This window comes from Lepisosteus oculatus, chromosome 14 (assembly GCF_040954835.1).
Source record: "Lepisosteus oculatus isolate fLepOcu1 chromosome 14, fLepOcu1.hap2, whole genome shotgun sequence".
Taxonomy (NCBI): domain Eukaryota; kingdom Metazoa; phylum Chordata; class Actinopteri; order Semionotiformes; family Lepisosteidae; genus Lepisosteus; species Lepisosteus oculatus.
In genome coordinates, this window is record NC_090709.1 from 41,144,647 (window position 1) to 41,163,562 (window position 18,916).

The 18,916-nt window shown below is 57.4% G+C and overlaps 2 protein-coding genes across 2 annotated transcripts; both read left to right on the plus strand.

Annotated features, from left to right (window-relative positions):
• The first annotated feature begins 1,235 nt into the window (after positions 1-1,235).
• On the plus strand, positions 1,236-8,603 carry c14h6orf47 (chromosome 14 C6orf47 homolog). Its single transcript, XM_069197974.1, has 2 exons — positions 1,236-5,312; positions 7,792-8,603. The coding sequence occupies exons 1-2, from the start codon at positions 4,510-4,512 to the stop codon at positions 7,823-7,825; spliced, it is 837 nt and encodes a 278-aa protein (XP_069054075.1). The 5' UTR covers positions 1,236-4,509; the 3' UTR covers positions 7,826-8,603.
• An 89-nt stretch (positions 8,604-8,692) lies between these two features.
• LOC138242439 (uncharacterized) lies at positions 8,693-17,933 on the plus strand. The gene is made up of 7 exons (XM_069197950.1): positions 8,693-9,384; positions 10,498-10,589; positions 11,905-11,959; positions 13,183-13,272; positions 14,067-14,429; positions 15,821-15,913; positions 16,565-17,933. Exons 1-7 carry the CDS (start codon positions 8,976-8,978, stop codon positions 16,975-16,977), a joined length of 1,515 nt encoding a protein of 504 aa, XP_069054051.1. The 5' UTR covers positions 8,693-8,975; the 3' UTR covers positions 16,978-17,933.
• Positions 17,934-18,916: the final 983 nt, after the last annotated feature.

Genomic DNA, 18,916 nt, shown 5'->3' on the forward strand with positions numbered 1-18,916 from the left:
CAAAGCGCTTTACAGGTAATGGGGATCCCCTCCACCACCACCAGTGTGCAGCCCCCACCTGGGGCCATAGTGTGCCAGTCCTCTCCCCACACACCAGCTCTCAGTGGGGAGGAGAGCAGAGTGATGTTCAGAGAGGGGGTTATTAGGAGGCCACGATAGGTTCAATGTGGACAACTTATGCACTGGGTTTTTTTCTTTTACAATATCGACAGTCAAACGTGTCCAGGATGGGCAACTACTTCAATGACCCAGCTTCTACAGACAATATGAATGCATCTTCATTTGACAAAACCTGGTCTTGCCAAAATATCAGACAGCCGTTTGGAGTATATTTGAACAAAAGTAGTACAAGTATTTTTGTACTTTTGTGTAATTAATAAATATGCATTTTGTGCAATTAAGTAATCTGTATAAGTTAATGTTTAGACTTTTTTTGAAAAATGCTGATTCTATCTATATCCTGTTTGAAGTAGTTAAGTGCAATTGTATTTTTTGGGGGGCTTGGTGTTAAATAAGTATTGACAGTGGCTGAACTGTTGGATTTAAAAGGACTGCTGACATGAGATTGCTGTAAAATTGCTGATCAGAGAATGTGAAACTGGATAATTTAAAAAAAAAAATGATTGGTAAGGGCCGATGGGAAATGTGGCCAGGACACTGGGGTTACACCCCTACTCTTTTCGAGAGACACCCTGGGATTGTTAATGAGGACAGAGAGTCAGGTTTTACGTCTCATCCAAAGGATGAGAGGGAAATTCGTGTAAGCGAAACTACAAATAAACCAGGCAGACTTTATTTGGCAAAGATACTGAATATCTTCCGACCCCCCCCCCTGTAGTCTAGCGCTACAGGGTAAAACCTCAAACTGGGGGACGCGAGTAGATTTTCCACTTCTGAAATATGAAGCGACACCTTTTCGCTCGTCAGAGGGCTACAAAAAAAGGCGATCGCTTTTTAAGCGGTCTCCATCTTTCACCACCGCCAGGAAAACGCTCACATCCAAGCTCAGAAAGATGCAGGTCTCCATGCCAGAGGGCAGCACGGCTGTCCCTGTTGTGTGTACAAAGAAATAAACAAAGACATCTTCTAAGGCGCTATATAAGTGTAAGCAATTTTATTATTATTATTGTTGTTGTTGTTGTTGTTATTGCTACGGGCTCAATCGCCAAGCCAGGCGCGCGTCCGGTGACGGGGCCCCTCCGAGCCGCCGTAGTTGTAGTCCGCTCGGCTGCTTCCGGCTTCCGTCCCGGCGCTGGCTGGCTGCTGCTGCAGCAGTCTCGCCTGCTGTGAGCGTGTGAGAGAGAGAGAGACGCACACAGAGAGAGCTGGACGACTTCCCAACAAGCAGCGACTGGGAACGGGGAGAAAACTGGGAGACGGGAGGCAGGTCGGGAGCAGACCCTCTCCCCCTCCAACATTACAGAGGCCCGTCGCCTGCCACCTCTGCAGAAAGGGACAATAACGAGCGACAGCTTTCTGCGGGACACTCCTCCTCCTCCTCCCTGGATTTGAGACATGCCAGAGAACGAGGAACTTCCGACTAAAACTTTTAAGTTGTTTTTTTTTTCTGCGCTCTCTGGGTTAAACGGCGGTGTTTTTTTGGAGGGGAGGGTCGACTCGATCTAACTCCTTTTAAACGTTGTTGTTGGTGGTGTTTTTTTTTTTCTTGGTTTAAATAGAGGCGGGCAGGGGCGCAACGCGAGTGTATTGGTAGCGAAGAACCAGCCGGTGTTTCTCTCGGGTTCGGCTCTGGAGGGGGAAGAGAAGGATTTATTTTTTTTTGGTTCTTTCTTGCAGGAGTCTGCTTCGTCTCCCGTGTCGTGGAATTAACCCTTTAATTTTTTAAGGAAGGAGGGTCCAACTTCTCTGGGTTTTTGGGAATCGCGGTCGAACTTTGGCCGGACTTTGAGCGCTGTGGGGACGGGAGAGTTTTGGACCCGGGACTGGTCCCCTGTCAAGTCGGATTAAGTCGTTTTTAAGGGGGTTTCTCGGCGCCCGACAGCCCAGTGTTGCCGGCTCGGTGGAAAGGAATTCGGGAGACGGCGAGGAAGTGTGTGTGGGTGTGGGACCGGGGGGGGAGAGTCACGGAGGAGGTCTTCCTGGGCCCCCCCACGCGTGAAGGGGAGGAGCGGGGAGCTGGTGGCTCCTGACCCCGCAGCCCAGCAGCTCAGCCCGACCCGGAACCGAGCTGGACCGGACTTTTCGCAGGCAGAGAAGGAGAGAGAGAGAGAGAGAGGGCGGGCCCGCTTTGCGACGTTGAAATGGAGTTTTACACTATTGAACACAACGGAAATCGATAAAGGGCCGGCAGCTCGATCAGAGGACGTGGAGAAGGAAAACCAGACCTTGGACCTCCCCGAAAAGACAACACAGCACCCCCTTCGGCCAGAACAGACCAAGCTGGGGTGGGGTGCAGACCCACGGCCGCACTCCCGCGAGTCGTGGCGAGTTTCTGGGTGTAAACGCGCTGTCGGGGGAATTTTCTCCTCTCTGTGCTCCGGGAGGTGACGCGCAGGCAGCTGTTTGTGTGTGTGTGTGGGGGAGAAGGAGGAGTCGGCGCTTTTATCCCATATTCCTTAATAAGGACAGGCACGGCGGAAACAACCCCCGCCCGCCCGCCCCGCTGGAGCCGGGAGATACTTCGCGTTAGCAGGACCCGAGCGGGTCGGGTTGTTACCCCACCAAAAAAATAAAATAAATAAAACCTCCCCCCATTTGCGGTGAGGGCGGGCCGGAGTCGAACCGAGCCCAAGCCCAAGTGAGCAGGCGGTTCGGAAATACCCTCGTGGGGGGAGGAGGGCAAGTTTAGCGAGGAGGAAGTGGGGGACCGATTGATCAATCGATTGGGCATTTCGGTTCCTTTGAATGATCAAACTCCGTGGTCGCCGGCCCCTATTGTGTTAAACAGAACCAAGCTGTCGGGACGGCCGTGCTGTGCGATCCTAGGAGGGCCTGTGTCGTCTGAGAGGGCAGGAGGGAAGAGATTCAGTCCGGTCTGTGACACACACACACACATATACACACACCTGCCCGGCCGCGGGGTATCGCGTGGCTCCCCGGGACAGGACGGCCCACGGGGAGTCGTCCCGAACTCGGGCTCCCCTTGAAGCGAAACCTCGGGCCGAGGCTTCCCAGAGAGGGAGAAAGAAAGAAAACACACACACACACACAACAGGAGTTATTGACCGGTTTTGGTGAGCGAAACGACTCCCCCTTCACAGTGCGGCCGCTTGGTCTCTCTCTCAAAGGAACTGGAGCCCAGCCCCGCCGTGTTCGAACACACCTCGTTCTCTGGGACAATATATTTAAAAAAAAAATCAAAACAAAACCACGAATTTACATCAGTCGGACGCTTTTTAGTTGTTGTTGTTTTTTTTTTTCCTGTGGGGCGAAATTTATGTTTGAGGGAACAACAACAACAACATATATATATATATTTCCGGGGACTAAATAACACGACTCGAAAGATTTGAGAGCTGAAGGTTTGTGGCTTTTGTCGTTTTTTGTTTTGTCGTTTTTTGTTGTTGTCCAAAGCGAGTCTAACTCGGGTCCGTTCCGTGCCTCGGTAGTTTGTAGCGAGTTTATTCTCCAAAACGCACGGGTTTCTTTTTGTCGTTTGGGGGGGTTTGACATCACCTTTTTTTAACTCCTGCGGAACTGCCGTGTTTCTGAGTTCTCTCTGTCGGGCTTTTCGGGCTTTGCGTCCTCCGAAACGACACCCCCCGACAGACTTTTTTGGGGTTTTTTTTTTTACGACAGAAAGTCCAGGGGGCGCAACTTTTTGTCGCGTAAACCACCACGACGCCAACTTCTCCGCCACCTGGGCCAGCGGCCGGCCGTGCGCGCAGGTAACCGGGCGGGCCGCCATCTTTGTTCTCCTGCGCTCCCAGCTCCTCTCCCTCTCCTCTTCTCCGTCGTTCGCGAAACACAGGGTAGAGGCGGGGGGCTAGTCCGGATCAATACCGAGGTGTGTTTCGACCCAAGGCGGTGGAGAACCGAGTTCTTGTGCCCGAAAACGTCCGTCCCTCGCGGGTTAAGAGACCTGTAACCTGACGGGACGGGCCGGAGATGCGCCCGCGGGGCCGACGCCTGGAGACGGACTTTATTTTGACTTTATTCATTTTTCCCCCCTCGCGAACCATCTGTCATTTTCCCCTGCCGAGAGCCCCACTAGTGGAAGGGAAGGCTCCTTTTTGAGGGGAAAACCTGTACACACACACACACACTTTGTGTGGCACTTTTTTTTTAGAGAGTTTTTCTTTCTTAGTACCTTTCGTTGTGGGGTTCCCCCCCAAAACCGGGTGGGGCGCACTGTGCGAACAGACTGTTTCCCAGGCCTGGTAAATAGTTCACCCCCTGCTGACGGAGGGATTCTGTTCGAGCCCTTAATTGCTTAATTGGACTTGCTAATTGCTTAATTGGGCCAGGCCGAAGCCCCGGCTTGGGGGGTTTAAAGAGACAGCGCCCCCCGACCGAGGGGAGTTGGGGACCACTGTTGGGGGGGTAGAGATGGCGGTGTGGGGCCGAGGCTGGGGGTGGGTGAGTCCTGTGTTCTCCTACCGGCCCTGGGGGGCGAAGGAGGAAGAGGAGGAGGAGGAGGAGGAGGGGATGAAGTGTGAGGCGCAGGTGAAGAGGGCGGGAGGGGGCTGGGGAGGATGGGGTTGGGGCTGGCGGAGGGTAAAGGTCGCGGGGGCGGAAGGGGGGGTCGACGAGCTGGGGGCGACCGGGGAAGAAGAGGAAGAGGAGGAGGAGGAGGAGGAGGTGGAGTGTGAGGGCGCCCCCTGGTGGCGGAGGTGGAGAGCGGCGCTCTCTCCCGCCTCCTGGCTCCGGCCCCGGCAGGAGGCGGGGAACCCTGAGGAGGAGGAGGAGGTGGCGAGGGTGGGGGCGCCCGGGGCTCCCCAGCTCCGGGGCCTGTGGCGCTCCTGGCGGGGCTCGCTGCGGCCCGAGCACTACGAGATCTGCCCCAACCTCCTGCGCCACCTCTCCGACCTGGCCCTGGCGGCCCTGCTGCGGGCCGCGGGGCCCCCGGCGCGGGCGGCGCTGGACCTGCTGGGCGTGCCCGCCGGCGCCCCGCGGCTCTGGGCCCACGGCATGGCGCTCTTCCTGGCCGCCGCGGCGGGCCTGACGCTGCTGCTGGGGCTGCTGCAGGCCTACCTGCCCCACTTCGCCCTGGCCTACGGCGCGCTGCAGGCGCTCGTCATCTCCGTCAGCCTGCGGCGGGAGAGGGGCGAGGAGGACGAGGAGGAGGAGGAGGAGGAGGTGTACCTGGACACGGAGGAGGGGCCCGGCGGAGATCTGGAGGGCAGGCCCGGGTGAGCGAGAGTTCGTCTTTGCTTTGGCAACATACTTGCGTTGAAGCCGATATCCTGGCTTCATCTCTAGACACAGCTTGTTCCCCACCCCCGCCCCCCTCTGTGTACAGAAGAGCCCCCCTGTCCTGACTGGAGGAGCTCACCCAGCTGTGTCTGGAGAGAAGCCGGGGTATCGGCTTCAACCACACGGGCTGGGCGGCTTGTTCCCCACCCCCACCCCCCTCTGTGTACAGAAGAGCCCCCTGTCCTGACTGGAGGAGCTCACCCAGCTGTGTCTGGAGAGGAGCCAGGGTATCGGCTTCAACCACAGGGCTGGGCAGCTTGTTCCCCACCCCCACCCCCCTCTGTGTACAGTGGAGCCTCCTGTCCTGACTGGAGGAGCTCACCCAGCTGCGTCTGGAGAGAAGCCAGGGTATCGGCTTCAGCCACAGGGCTGGGCGGCTTGTTCCCCACCCCCACGCCCCTCTGTGTACAGAAGAGCCCCCTGTCCTGGGTGTTGAACGCGCGCCCCTGTACTTTCTTCTTGTTGGCTTTTGAGGTTTGTGTTGGGTTGTAGGAAGTCCCTTCGTCGCCTTTCCGGTTACGAGTCTGTGTTCCTTTAAATGCAGAGTCTGGGTGGTAACTGGGTGGTTCTGGGTTCACGTCCGGGCTGTGCCACTGACTCATTGAAATAGAATGAAGAGGCGAGCAAGTGGTTCTTCTGGTGTCTTGAGCTTTAGGTGAAACTAGAAAACCGAGCTCCTGGCAAAAGCTGCTCCACAGCAATTAGAAATTGTTCCTATAATTAGGAGTATAAATTAGTTTCCTTTCAGTTCAGTAGGCGTGTCTGTTCAAAGAAATTGACCTCTTGAATCTTTGTAGCTTACGAGTGGCGCAGAGCTCATTTAACGGGCTCCAAAACCCAGACCGATCCAGACGTGTGAAATCTCAATTTGACGGCGAAACCTTCCAGAACGAATTCGGTTTCTGGTCGCCTCTTCGCAGCGGACAGAGCAAAGCCGATCTCCGCTGTGCTGTCCCGATCGGCACGCCGTGTGACGCCAGACATCCGTGATGGAGCAGCTGGAAAGCAAATTGAATTTTCAGGGTTTGGGTGCAACGGGTGTGATTTCTAGGTACATACCTCCGTGTACAAGAGAGGTTCAATGCCGCCGGCAGAGGCCGGAAAAGATCATCGTCCCCGACGGCAATACTGATCCACTGCTTCGGGATTGACGGATACCGAGGAACAGCTCAGCTGGAGTCATGCAGCCCCAGATGTCACCTCACAGGGGACAGTGAAGCAAAACCACACCTTACATATACAGCAGGCAGAAGGCGTTATGGGGGTGATCGTGTCGGTCCAGTCCGTCACTGGGGTACAGCCCCCCTCTGTCGCTGACATATTTACAGCTCGCTGTCTGACTGGAAGGCGTTATGGGGGTGATCAGGTCGGTCCAGTCCGTCACTGGGGTACAGCCCCCCTCTGTCGCTGACATATTTACAGCTCGCTGTCTGACTGGAAGGCGTTATGGGTGGTGATCGGGTCGGCCCGGTCCGTCACTGGGGTACAGCCCCCCTCTGTCGCTGACATATTTACATCTCGCTGTCTGACTGGAAGGCGTTATGGGGGTGATCGGGTCGGCCCAGTCCGTCACTGGGGTACAGCCCCCCTCTGTCGCTGACATATTTACAGCTCGCTGTCTCAGGAAGGCGTTATGGGGGTGATCAGGTCGGTCCAGTCCGTCACTGGGGTACAGCGCCCCCTCGGTCGCTGACATATTTACAGCTCGCTGTCTCAGGAAGGCGTTATGGGGGTGATCGGGTCGGTCCAGTCCGTCACTGGGGTACAGTGCCCCCTCTGTCGCTGACAAATTTTCAGCTCACTTTCTCAGGAAGGCGTTATGGGGGTGATCGGGTCGGTCCAGTCCGTCACTGGGGTACAGCCCCCCTCTGTCGCTGACATATTTACAGCTCGCTGTCTGACTGGAAGGCGTTATGGGGGTGATCGGGTCGGCCCAGTCCGTCACTGGGGTACAGCCCCCCTCTGTCGCTGACATATTTACAGCTCGCTGTCGGACTGGAAGGCGTTATGGGGGTGATCGGGTCGGCCCAGTCCGTCACTGGGGTACAGCCCCCCTCTGTCGCTGACATATTTACAGCTCGCTGTCGGACTGGAAGGCGTTATGGGGGTGATCGGGTCGGCCCAGTCCGTCACTGGGGTACAGCGCCCCCTCGGTCGCTGACATATTTACAGCTCGCTGTCTGACTGGAAGGCCGGGACTATCGATGGGGATACCAGTCACCCTGGGGTCTCTCTCTTCTCCGGGGAGCGTCACAGGAGCAGACAGACACGAACCCCCAGATTCAGAGACGGGGTCTTCCCCCCAGGCTGTCACACGACTGACCTCCTGGCTCACACCGATGGGTCGTGTGAAGCCGCCGGTCCGGTCCGGTCCGGTCCGGTCCGGTCCACTCATTCCTCTCCCTCTCCCTGCAGGACCAGCAGCGCCGGGGAGGACCAGCAGCCCTAGCGGAGGACCGGAGAGGGCGGTGGAGACGAGGGACCGGCGCCGACCCCGGTCCCGCTTTCCGGACGGATTCTCCCGGGTTTGGGACCGGCCCGACCGGTACCGCCCCTGGCGCGGGCCCGCCAGGCCGACCGGGACACGTGCCCGAGGAGAGCACGCGGAAGATGGGGCCGGCACCCCTCGGAGACGGGCCTGTCCAGCTGCTGACCGCTGGCCGGCCGGACACTGTCTCGTCTGGGGGGGGCTGTGATGAACACGCCGGAGTCGTCGGCGAAGAGCTGGCTGGGGGAGACTGCGAGGGACGCCGAGCGTGGGAGCGGGTTCGAGCCCGGGCGCTCTCTTCTGGACGCCGAGAGTGGTAGAGGCGGGCTTCGGGGGGCCAGGGACGAACACGCCAGAGTCGTCAGCGAAGAGCTGATTGGGGGGGGGGCAGTCGGCAGGAGAGGGACGAAGACGGCGGCCTGCGCAGGAGCGGGTTCGAGCCCGGCGCTCTCTTCTGTACGCCGAGAGTGGTAGAGGCGGGCTTCGGGGGCCAGGGACGAACACGCCAGAGTCGTTGGCGAAGAGCTGATTGGGGAGGGCGGGGGGGGGACAGCCGGCAGGAGAGGGACGAAGACGGCGGCCTGCGCAGCCCGGCGCGCTCTTCTGTACGCCGAGAGTGGCAGAGGCGGGCTTCGGTGGTGGGGGGTGGTTCTTGGTTGTGGTGCTGGTTCAGCAGGAATACCCTGGTAATGACTTACCTTGTTCTGTTGTGGTTTAAATAAATGATTTCACCTCCTGCCTTCTGCGTTCGGACAGCACGTTTTCAGTACCTCGCAGGGGCGTGGGGCGCTTTTTTCAGACCGTGACGGCACGATGGCGGCGCCTGGCGGCGACAGCGCGCAACTGCAAGCGGTCGTCTCCACGGGGGAGGATGGTGTCATTACAAGAGACTTAAGAGGGTTTAAATAAAGGAAAGATCCGTCCAAAACGAGCAGTCCTGCCAGGAGTGAGCAGACGCAGCCCTGGGGTTCAAGTTTTGTTGTTTTGTTTGTTTGTTTTTTACACTGACCCAGTCCTCGAGGGGGGAGGGAGAGGGGAGGAGTTCCCCAGGAGCTTCAAACGAATTCACAGTGTCAAAAAAAATGGGCTTCTTCAGCCTCAGCCTGGAGACATGAAGCAGGGCCCACAAGAGGAAACTTCGAGAACAGGCAAACTGAGGATAGGATTTACACAGATGGGGGTGGGGGTGGGGAACAAGCTGCCCAGCCCTGTGGTTGAAGCCGATACCCTGGCTCCTCTCCAGACACAGCTGGGTGAGCTCCTCCAGTCAGGACAGGAGGCTCTACTGTACACAGAGGGGGGTGGGGGTGGGGAACAAGCTGCCCAGCCTGGGAGCGGTTCACTTCTGCCAGATGGGCTGGGCGATCTCCTGTCTCGTGTTGTCCGTGACGGAATCAAGCTTTCCCAGCCTGGTGCTGGGGACCCCAGTCCAGTGCTTCTAATAGCGGACAGCGGGTATGCTCCTGCTTCTCACCATGCGTCAAGAGAGGCAGGAGGAGGTGACGCCTCGTGGGATTCAGGTACTTGTGTTGTGTCCTGTGATGGACTGGTGTCCTGTCCAGGGTGTGTGTGTGTCCTGTGATGGACTGGTGTCCTGTCCAGGGTGTGTGAGTGTGTGTGTGTCCTGTGATGGACTGGTGTCCTGTCCAGGGTGTGTGAGTGTGTGTGTGTGTGTCCTGTGATGGACTGGTGTCCTGTCCAGGGTGTGTGAGGGTGTGTGTCCTGTGATGGACTGCTGTCCTGTCCAGGGTGTGTGAGTGTGTGTGTCCTGTGATGGACTGGTGTCCTGTCCAGGGTGTGTGAGTGTGTGTCCTGTGATGGACTGGTGTCCTGTTCAAGGTGTGTGAGTGTGTGTGTCCTGTGATGGACTGGTGTCCTGTCCAGGGTGTTTGTGTGTCCTGTGATGGACTGCTGTCCTGTCCAGGGTGTGTGAGTGTGTATGTGTCCTGTGATGGACAGCTGTCCTGTCCAGGGTGTGTGAGGGTGTGTGTGTGTCCTGTGATGGACTGGTGTCCTGTCCAGGGTGTGTGTGTGTGTGTCCTGTGATGGACTGGTGTCCTGTCCAGGGTGTGTGAGTGTGTGTGAGTGTGTGCTGTGATGGACTGGTGTCCTGTCCAGGGTGTGTGAGTGTGTGTGTGTGTCCTGTGATGGACTGGTGTCCTGTCCAGGGTGTGTGTGAGTGTGTCCTGTGATGGACTGGTGTCCTGTCCAGGGTGTGTGAGTGTGTGTGTGTCCTGTGATGGACTGCTGTCCTGTCCAGGGTGAACCCTGCCTTGTGCCTGTTGCTTGCTGGGACAGACTCCAGCTGCCCCAGTCTGTGACCCTGGACCAGATTCAGCTGTCAGAAGATGGGTGGATTGAGGGCTACTATGTCTTTGCACCAAGAATGAGGCTACAGGGGCTGTCCTACAGGGGCTGGGGCTCGGCTCAGGCAAGGTGCAACTCCCTCCCACCCGACTAACTCCAGTGTCCCTCGCCCACCCCCACCCCTCTTTTAATTATGCATCCACTCCCCCCTTTGCTCCGCAGTATGAAAATCAGTCTCTTATTTGCCTGTACGAGAGACGCCCAGACCATCCCCTCCTCCTGTCTCTCTGGATACTTTACTGTGTCGTTATTCTTTCGTTTCCCAGATGCCCTCTGGCTCCGCGCTCTGCAGGTCCGACTCTTCCTCTGTCCCCTGTGGAGACACTCGTCATCCTCACCGGTGAAGCGATCCCAGCAGGTAAGACCAGACTTTTTTTTCATCTCCTCCTCCTCAGATCTGTACAGGACTGGAGAGACACTCAGTCTGATCACCTCCAGCTTCACCCTCACACTCCTCCTCCTCCTCAGATCTGTACAGGACTGGAGAGACACTCAGTCTGATCACCTCCAGCTTCACCCTCACACTCCTCCTCCTCCTCAGATCTGTACAGGACTGGAGAGACACTCAGTCTGATCACCTCCAGCTTCACCCTCACACTCTTCCTCCTCCTCAGATCTGTACAGGACTGGAGAGACACTCAGTCTGATCACCTCCAGCTTCACCCTCACACTCCTCCTCCTCCTCAGATCCGTACAGGACTGGAGAGACACTCAGTCTGATCACCTCCAGCTTCACCCTCACACTCCTCCTCCTCAGATCTGTACAGGACTGGAGAGACACTCAGTCTGATCGCCTCCAGCTTCACCCTCACACTCCTCCTCCTCAGATCTGTACAGGACTGGAGAGACACTCAGTCTGATCGTCTCCAGCTTCACCCTCACACTCCTCCTCCTCCTCAGATCTGTACAGGACTGGAGAGACACTCAGTCTGATCACCTCCAGCTTCACCCTCACACTCCTCCTCCTCCTCAGATCTGTACAGGACTGGAGAGACACTCAGTCTGATCACCTCCAGCTTCACCCTCACACTCTTCCTCCTCCTCAGATCTGTACAGGACTGGAGAGACACTCAGTCTGATCACCTCCAGCTTCACCCTCACACTCCTCCTCCTCCTCAGATCCGTACAGGACTGGAGAGACACTCAGTCTGATCACCTCCAGCTTCACCCTCACACTCCTCCTCCTCAGATCTGTACAGGACTGGAGAGACACTCAGTCTGATCACCTCCAGCCTCACCCTCACACTCCTCCTCCTCCTCAGATCTGTACAGGACTGGAGAGACACTCAGTCTGATCGCCTCCAGCTTCACCCTCACACTCCTCCTCCTCCTCAGATCTGTACAGGACTGGAGAGACACTCAGTCTGATCACCTCCAGCTTCACCCTCACACTCCTCCTCCTCAGATCTGTACAGGACTGGAGAGACACTCAGTCTGATCACCTCCAGCTTCACCCTCACACTCCTCCTCCTCAGATCTGTACAGGACTGGAGAGACACTCAGTCTGATCACCTCCAGCTTCACCCTCACACTCCTCCTCCTCCTCCTCAGATCTGTACAGGACTGGAGAGACACTCAGTCTGATCACCTCCAGCTTCACCCTCACACTCCTCCTCCTCCTCAGATCTGTAAGAATACTGTCTTGACTGTGCTTGGATGAATCTGTTTTGCAGGTGGGAAGCGTGCAGTTTGCCAGACGAGGAGAAAAGATGTTCGTTTCTCTGCTGGGTGAGTCAATTCTCACTGGGGGTGGGGTGGGGGATGAATTTCTGACCTGCTCCTTCTCTTCCTGTCGAGTCACAGGGAATTTCACAGAGATCGGCTTTCCCAGTTAGTTCCGAAGGGGAGGGAAAATGATTTTTTCGAGGCAAACCGAAGCGGGATATGACCTCCACAGCGTGCAAGTCTAATAGCACTGTGCTGTCCCGAGTCTGGCTTCTCCTGAGTCTGGCTTCGGCCTTCCCTGAGTCCCGAAAACGTCTGTGAAATTTGTTGGGCCAAACCGAATCGTCAGGGCTGCCCTGCTCTCCGCCCGCCTGCCCGTCTGCGTCTCCCTCTCGCTCCGTCCCTGTCCATCCTCCTCCGAGTCCCCCTGCATCGCGCCCGTCTGTCTCTTCCTGCCCTCGCCCCGAGCGTGCACGTCAGGCCCTGCGGGTGGAAACGCACCTGCTCTATTCAAATCCTGTTTGTCCAGGGACGGCGGCTGTCTCTCGCTTCGTAAGCAAATGGCCCGAGGTATCGATGGCCGCTAGTGGGGTTTGTTCAAGCTTTGTGATCTCAGGGAACTGCGTGTTTACCTTTCCTGCGTGATATACGGACGTGTCTAACCTTCTTTTAACTCCTGAGCACACGCAGCAGGGAAAACAGACACTACAGGACAGGAGACACAGCGAGAGAGAGGAGATCACAGAGAATATCCCTCAGTATAAACACACACTACAGGACAGGAGACACAGCGAGAGAGAGGAGATCACAGAGAATGTCCCTCAGTTATAAACACACACAACAGGACAAAGTGAGAGGAGATCACAGAGAATGTCCCTCAGTCATGAACACACGCAACAGGACAGGAGACACAGCGAGAGAGAGGAGACAGTACAGAAGAGGAGAGGTGAGTCCGTGCGTGAGGCTCTGAGTGACGTCGCCGATGTTGCTGACTGGGGGGCAGAGTGGCGGCTCTGTGGCTCAGGTTCTGCGCCTGTGGCTGGGAGGTTGCCGGTTCAAATCCTGTGGCAAGACCCCTTCACCCTAGCTGCTCCAGGGGGCGCCGTATAAATGGCCGACCCTGCGCTCTGACCCCCAGCTTCTCTCCCCCTGCCTGTGTGTCTCCTGGAGAGCCAGCTGGGGTCTGAGAGAAGACACGTTCCTCATGCGAGACATTGTATGGGGCCAGTAAGGCAGCGTTATCGTTACTATTCTCATTCTTGCGTTGTCATCGTGTCTGTCCCCAGCTGCCGCCTGCCTCACTGGGGTGGCTATGCGCTCTCAGCTCTCGTCTGTCGCCACGACAACGGCGGCCACGCCCGGCGGCGCTGGGAGAGGTGAGCGGCCCGCCGTACCGAGCTGGACGCGGGCCCGAGGCCCGGGCTGCAGGTCACGGTCCATAACCGCTCAGTCCACTAGAGGGCGGCGAGGAGCCCGGGCCTGACCTGTGTGGTGTGTGTGTGTCTAGTACAGTACATTGTACCTGTGGTACTGAGTCTCTTCAGTCTGAAGGGAGGGTCCCACACTGACAGGCTGGAGGAACTGAGTCTCTTCAGTCTGAAGGGAGGGTCCCACACTGACAGGCTGGAGGAACTGAGTCTCTTTAGTCTGAAAGGGGCGTCCCGCACTGACAGGCTGCAGAAACTGAGTCTCTTTAGTCTGAAGGGAGTGTCCCGCACCGACAGGCTGGAGGAACTGAGTCTCTTTAGTCTGAAGGGAGTGTCCCGCACTGACAGGCTGGAGGAACTGAGTCTCTTTAGTCTGAAAGGGGCGTCCCGCACTGACAGGCTACAGGAACTGAGTCTCTTCAGTCTGAAGGGAGCATCCCGCACTGACAGGCTGGAGGAACTGAGTCTCTTTTGTCTGAAGGGAGCGTCCAACACTGACAGGCTGGAGGAACTGAGTCTCTTTTGTCTGAAGGGAGCGTCCAACACTGACAGGCTGGAGGAACTGAGTCCCTTTAGTCTGGAGGGAGTCAGGACAGGAGGCTCTTCTTCACACAAGGGGTGGTGGGGGAGTGGAACAAGCCGCCCAGCCATGTCGTCGAAAAGAGCTCCTGACCGCCCCATCGGGGCAGGCGTGCCTCCTCTCGCTTGTGACCTGTCTTGTGTCCCCGTGCCCCCCCCCCCAGGCTACACGGCGTGGGTGCTGCTCCCGGAGGCCGTGACCCAGGAGAGAGCCGCGAAGGCCTGCCGGGAGGAGGGGTCGGCCCTGGCCTCCCTCCGGAGCGTGGGGGAGAACGAGTTCGTGCTGCGCTCCTTCGCGGGCGCGGCGGGCGCGTGGACCGGCCTGGCCTGGAGCAGCGGCGCGGCGCTGGAGTGGGAGTGGGCGTGGGGCGACGGCAGCCCGGCGCCGTACCGGAACTGGAGCGAGGGGGAGCCCCGGGGCCTGGCGGGGACGCCCCGCTGCGCGGAGGTGCTGCTGGGGGGCTCGCGGGCCGGAGCCTGGGGGACACTGAGCTGCAAGGAGGAGAGAGCGGCGCTGTGCAGGAGAGGTGCGGACCCCCGGACCCCAGACTCACTGACTCACTGAACCCCAGACTCTCCGAACTCCAGACTCACTGACTCTCCGAACCCCAGACTCACTGATTCACTGACTCTCCGAACCCCAGACTCACTGACTCTCCGAACCCCAGACTCTCCGAACCCCAGACTCACTAACTCTCCGAACCCCAGACTCTCCGAACCCCAGACTCACTGACTCTCTGAACCCCAGACTCACTTTCTCACTGACTCTCCGAACCCCAGGCTCACTGACTCACTGACTCTCCGAACCCCAGGCTCACTGACTCACTGACTCTCCGAACCCCAGGCTCACTGACTCACTGACTCTCCGAACCCCAGGCTCACTGACTCACTGACTCTCCGAACCCCAGACTCACTGACTCACTGACTCTCTGAACCCCAGACTCACTGACTCTCTGAACCCCAGACTCACTGACTCTCTGAACCCCAGACTCACTGACTCTCTGAACCCCAGACTCACTTTCTCACTGACTCTCCGAACCCCAGGCTCACTGACTCACTGACTCTCCGAACCCCAGGCTCACTGACTCACTGACTCTCCGAACCCCAGACTCACTGACTCACTGACTCTCTGAACCCCAGACTCACTGACTCTCCGAACCCCAGACTCACTGACTCTCTGAACCCCAGGCTCACTGACTCTCTGAACCCCAGGCTCACTGACTCTCTGAACCCCAGGCTCACTGACTCACTGACTCTCCGAACCCCAGGCTCACTGACTCACTGACTCTCCGAACCCCAGGCTCACTGACTCACTGACTCACTGACTCTCTGAACCCCAGACTCACTGACTCTCTGAACCCCAGACTCACTTTCTCACTGACTCTCCGAACCCCAGGCTCACTGACTCACTGACTCTCCGAACCCCAGGCTCACTGACTCACTGACTCTCTGAACCCCAGGCTCACTGACTCTCCGAACCCCAGACTCACTGACTCTCCGAACCCCAGACTCACTTTCTCACTGACTCTCCGAACCCCAGACTCACTGACTCACTGACTCTCCGAACCCCAGGCTCACTGACTCACTGACTCTCCGAACCCCAGACTCACTGACTCACTGACTCTCCGAACCCCAGACTCACTTTCTCACTGACTCTCCGAACCCCAGGCTCACTGACTCACTGACTCTCCGAACCCCAGGCTCACTGACTCACTGACTCTCCGAACCCCAGGCTCACTGACTCACTGACTCTCCGAACCTCGGACACACTGACACATTGATTTACTTGCTGGCACACTGAGTGCCAAAATATTCCCTACATGCACCTGTTCACTCCTGTATAACCCTGTGTGTGTGTGTGTGTGTGTGTGTGTGTGTGTGTGTGTGTGTGTGTGTGTGTGTGTGTGTGTGTACACAGATGTGATTCCGACTTCCTCTACAGAGGTGATGTCCTCCAGTGCCGAGCTCACCGAACCCACTGAACCCACCGAACCCACCACCACTCCCACAGGTAGGACCACTGCTGGGCCCAAACTCTCTGTCCTCCAGTACCCTGTCCCAGCGTCCTCGAGCTTGAAGGCCCTGCTGCCTCACAGCGCTGGGGCCCTCAGTTCAGTTCCTGGGGTGCTGTCTGTGTGGAGTCTGCATGTTCTCCCTGCGTTCGTATGGGTTTCCTCCCACAGTCCAGAGACAGGCTGGTGGGTTAATTGGCTTCTGGGTGAACTTGCTCTGGTGTGTGTGTGTGTGTCCTGTGATGGACTGGTGTCCTGTCCAGGGTGTGTGAGTGTGTGTGTGTGTGTCCTGTGATGGACTGCTGTCCTGTCCAGGGTGTGTGAGTGTGTGTGTGTGTCCTGTGATGGACTGCTGTCCTGTCCAGGGTGTGTGAGTGTGTGTGTGTCCTGTGATGGACTGGTGTCCTGTCCAGGGTGTGTGTGTGTGTGTGTGTGTGTCCTGTGATGGACTGGTGTCCTGTCCAGGGTGTGTGTGTGTGTGTGTGTCCTGTGATGGACTGGTGTCCTGTCCAGGTGTGTGTGTGTGTGTGTGTGTGTGTGTGTGTGTGTGTGTGTCCTGTGATGGACTGCTGTCCTGTCCAGGGTGAGCCCTGCCTTGTGCCTGTTGCTTGCTGGGACAGAGGACTGATGCCCCCCTCTCTGTCTCTCAGCAGGCAGCGGCAGTACCACCCCGGCCCGCCAGGGGGCGCTGTACCTGGTGACGCCGGGGCTGCCCTGGGCGCAGGCGCGCCTCTACTGCGAGCGGCGGCTCGGCGGGGGGCTGGCGGCCGCGCCGGACCCCCCGTCCCAGCAGCGCCTGGCCCGCTTCCTCGGCAACCAGACGGCGGGGCCGGGCCGGTTCTGGATCGGCCTGCGCTGGGCCGCGCTGCCCTCCCGCTGGGTCTGGGCCGGCGGGCCGGCGGGGGCGGACATCGCCGGCTGGGCTCCCGGGCAGCCGCGCCGGGAGGGCGCCGGGATGTGCGCCGCCGCCGGGGGAGGAGGCGGGTTCGCCCTGGCCAGCGAGTGCTGCGCCACCCGCCTGCCCTTCGTCTGCTGCGGGTCCGAGCCGGGCGGAGTCCTGTAGCCTCGCCGCAGAAACAACGAACGGCCGCATTTACGAAACGAATTTGTCGATAATTCAGGCGGCATTTTGCTCTGCGTGTTTTTTCTTACTTACGATATATTCGCGACGTCTCCCGTTCAGATGGCCAATAGATGCGTCACATCGTGTTGACAAGTTTTTTAAAAAAAGTTATTTCCTTCTGTAGCTCCATTAGTGCTTCAGATGTATGTGCCCTCTATATATTGTCATTGCGTTTGATCCGGTGGATTCTTCTTATTTATTGTTGTTTTCGTCCTGTCAAGCGCTGTGAGAAGCCACCTTTAAAGGCGCTATATAAAATAAAGTTGATTATTCTTCCACATGTCTTTTCAGCGGGTCTTCCGCAAAACTGGGATGTGGCGTACAGCCAGACTGGGAACCGTGTGCTCGTTCCTCATGGGATTTCTGAGCAAACGGAGCAAAAACCAGGAACGAGTGTCACGCCTAGATCTAGTGTTTAACCCCTCGATGTGAAATCGTTTCAGATCTGTCTTAAGCCCTTATGTGACCTTTCTCTGAAACACTTGGATTAAAAACAAACGCACACGAACATGTCTGCTTCAGGAGTGTCTGCGAGCGCAGTTCAGTCACAGTCACCGGCTTTAGGTTTTTGGGAATTCACGTCTCTAAAGACCTAACCTGGACTGTGAACACTGACTCTATCATGAAGAAGGCTCAGCAGCGCCTTTATTTCTTGAGGTGCCTCAAGCGATGGGGGATGCCAGTACCTGTGTTGGTGAACTTCTACCGCTGCACTATCGAGAGCGTCCTCACCAACGGGATCACCGTGGGGTACGGCAACACCTCTTCCCGAGAAAGAAAGGCACTGCAGAGAATGGTCAATATGGCCCAGAAGATCATCGGCTGCGGTCTCACCGAGATTAAACAGCTCTATGAGGACCGCTGCCGTGGTAGAATTCTGGCCATCACAGAGGACAGTCACCACCCCGGTATGATGTGTGCGTGTCAGCGTGTGTGTGTTGGCGTGCCGGTGTGTGTGGTTTTTGAGTGTGTCAGTGTGTGTGATGTGTGTGTGGTTTATGAGTGTGTGTGCGTGTGTCGGTGTGTGTGGTTTATGAGTGTGTGTGCGTGTGTCAGCGTGTGTGTGGTTTATGAGTGTGTGTGCGTGTGTCAGCGTGTGTGTGGTTTATGAGTGTGTGTGTGTGTCGGTGTGTGTGTGATGTGTGCGTGTGTCAGCCTGTGTCGGTGTGTGGTTTATGAGTGTGTATCAGCGTGTGTAGATCATGAGTGTGTGTGCGTGTGTATCAGCGCGTGTAGATCATGAGTGTGTGTGCGTGTGTATCAGCGCGTGTGCGTGGGTTGGACCCACCTCTGTGCGCCTCGTACAGCAGGGGGGTGACCAGGATGAAGAAGATGGAGGTCATAGACACGTGGATGACCCAGGGCAGGCACTGTGGCAGGCATGCCGCTCTGGACAGGACACCAGTCCATCACAGGACAATTACACACTCACACACCCTGGACAGGACAGCAGTCCATCACAGGACACACACACTCACACACCCTGGACAGGACAGCAGTCCATCACAGGACACACTCACACACACACCCTGGACAGGACAGCAGTCCATCACAGGACACACACACACACTCACACACCCTGGACAGGACAGCAGTCCATCACAGGACACACACACACACACACACACACTCACACACCCTGGACAGGACAGCAGTCCATCACAGGACACACACACTCACACACCCTGGACAGGACAGCAGTCCATCACAGGACACACTCACACACACACCCTGGACAGGACAGCAGTCCATCACAGGACACACACACACACTCACACACCCTGGACAGGACAGCAGTCCATCACAGGACACACACACACACACACACACTCACACACCCTGGACAGGACAGCAGTCCATCACAGGACACACACTCACA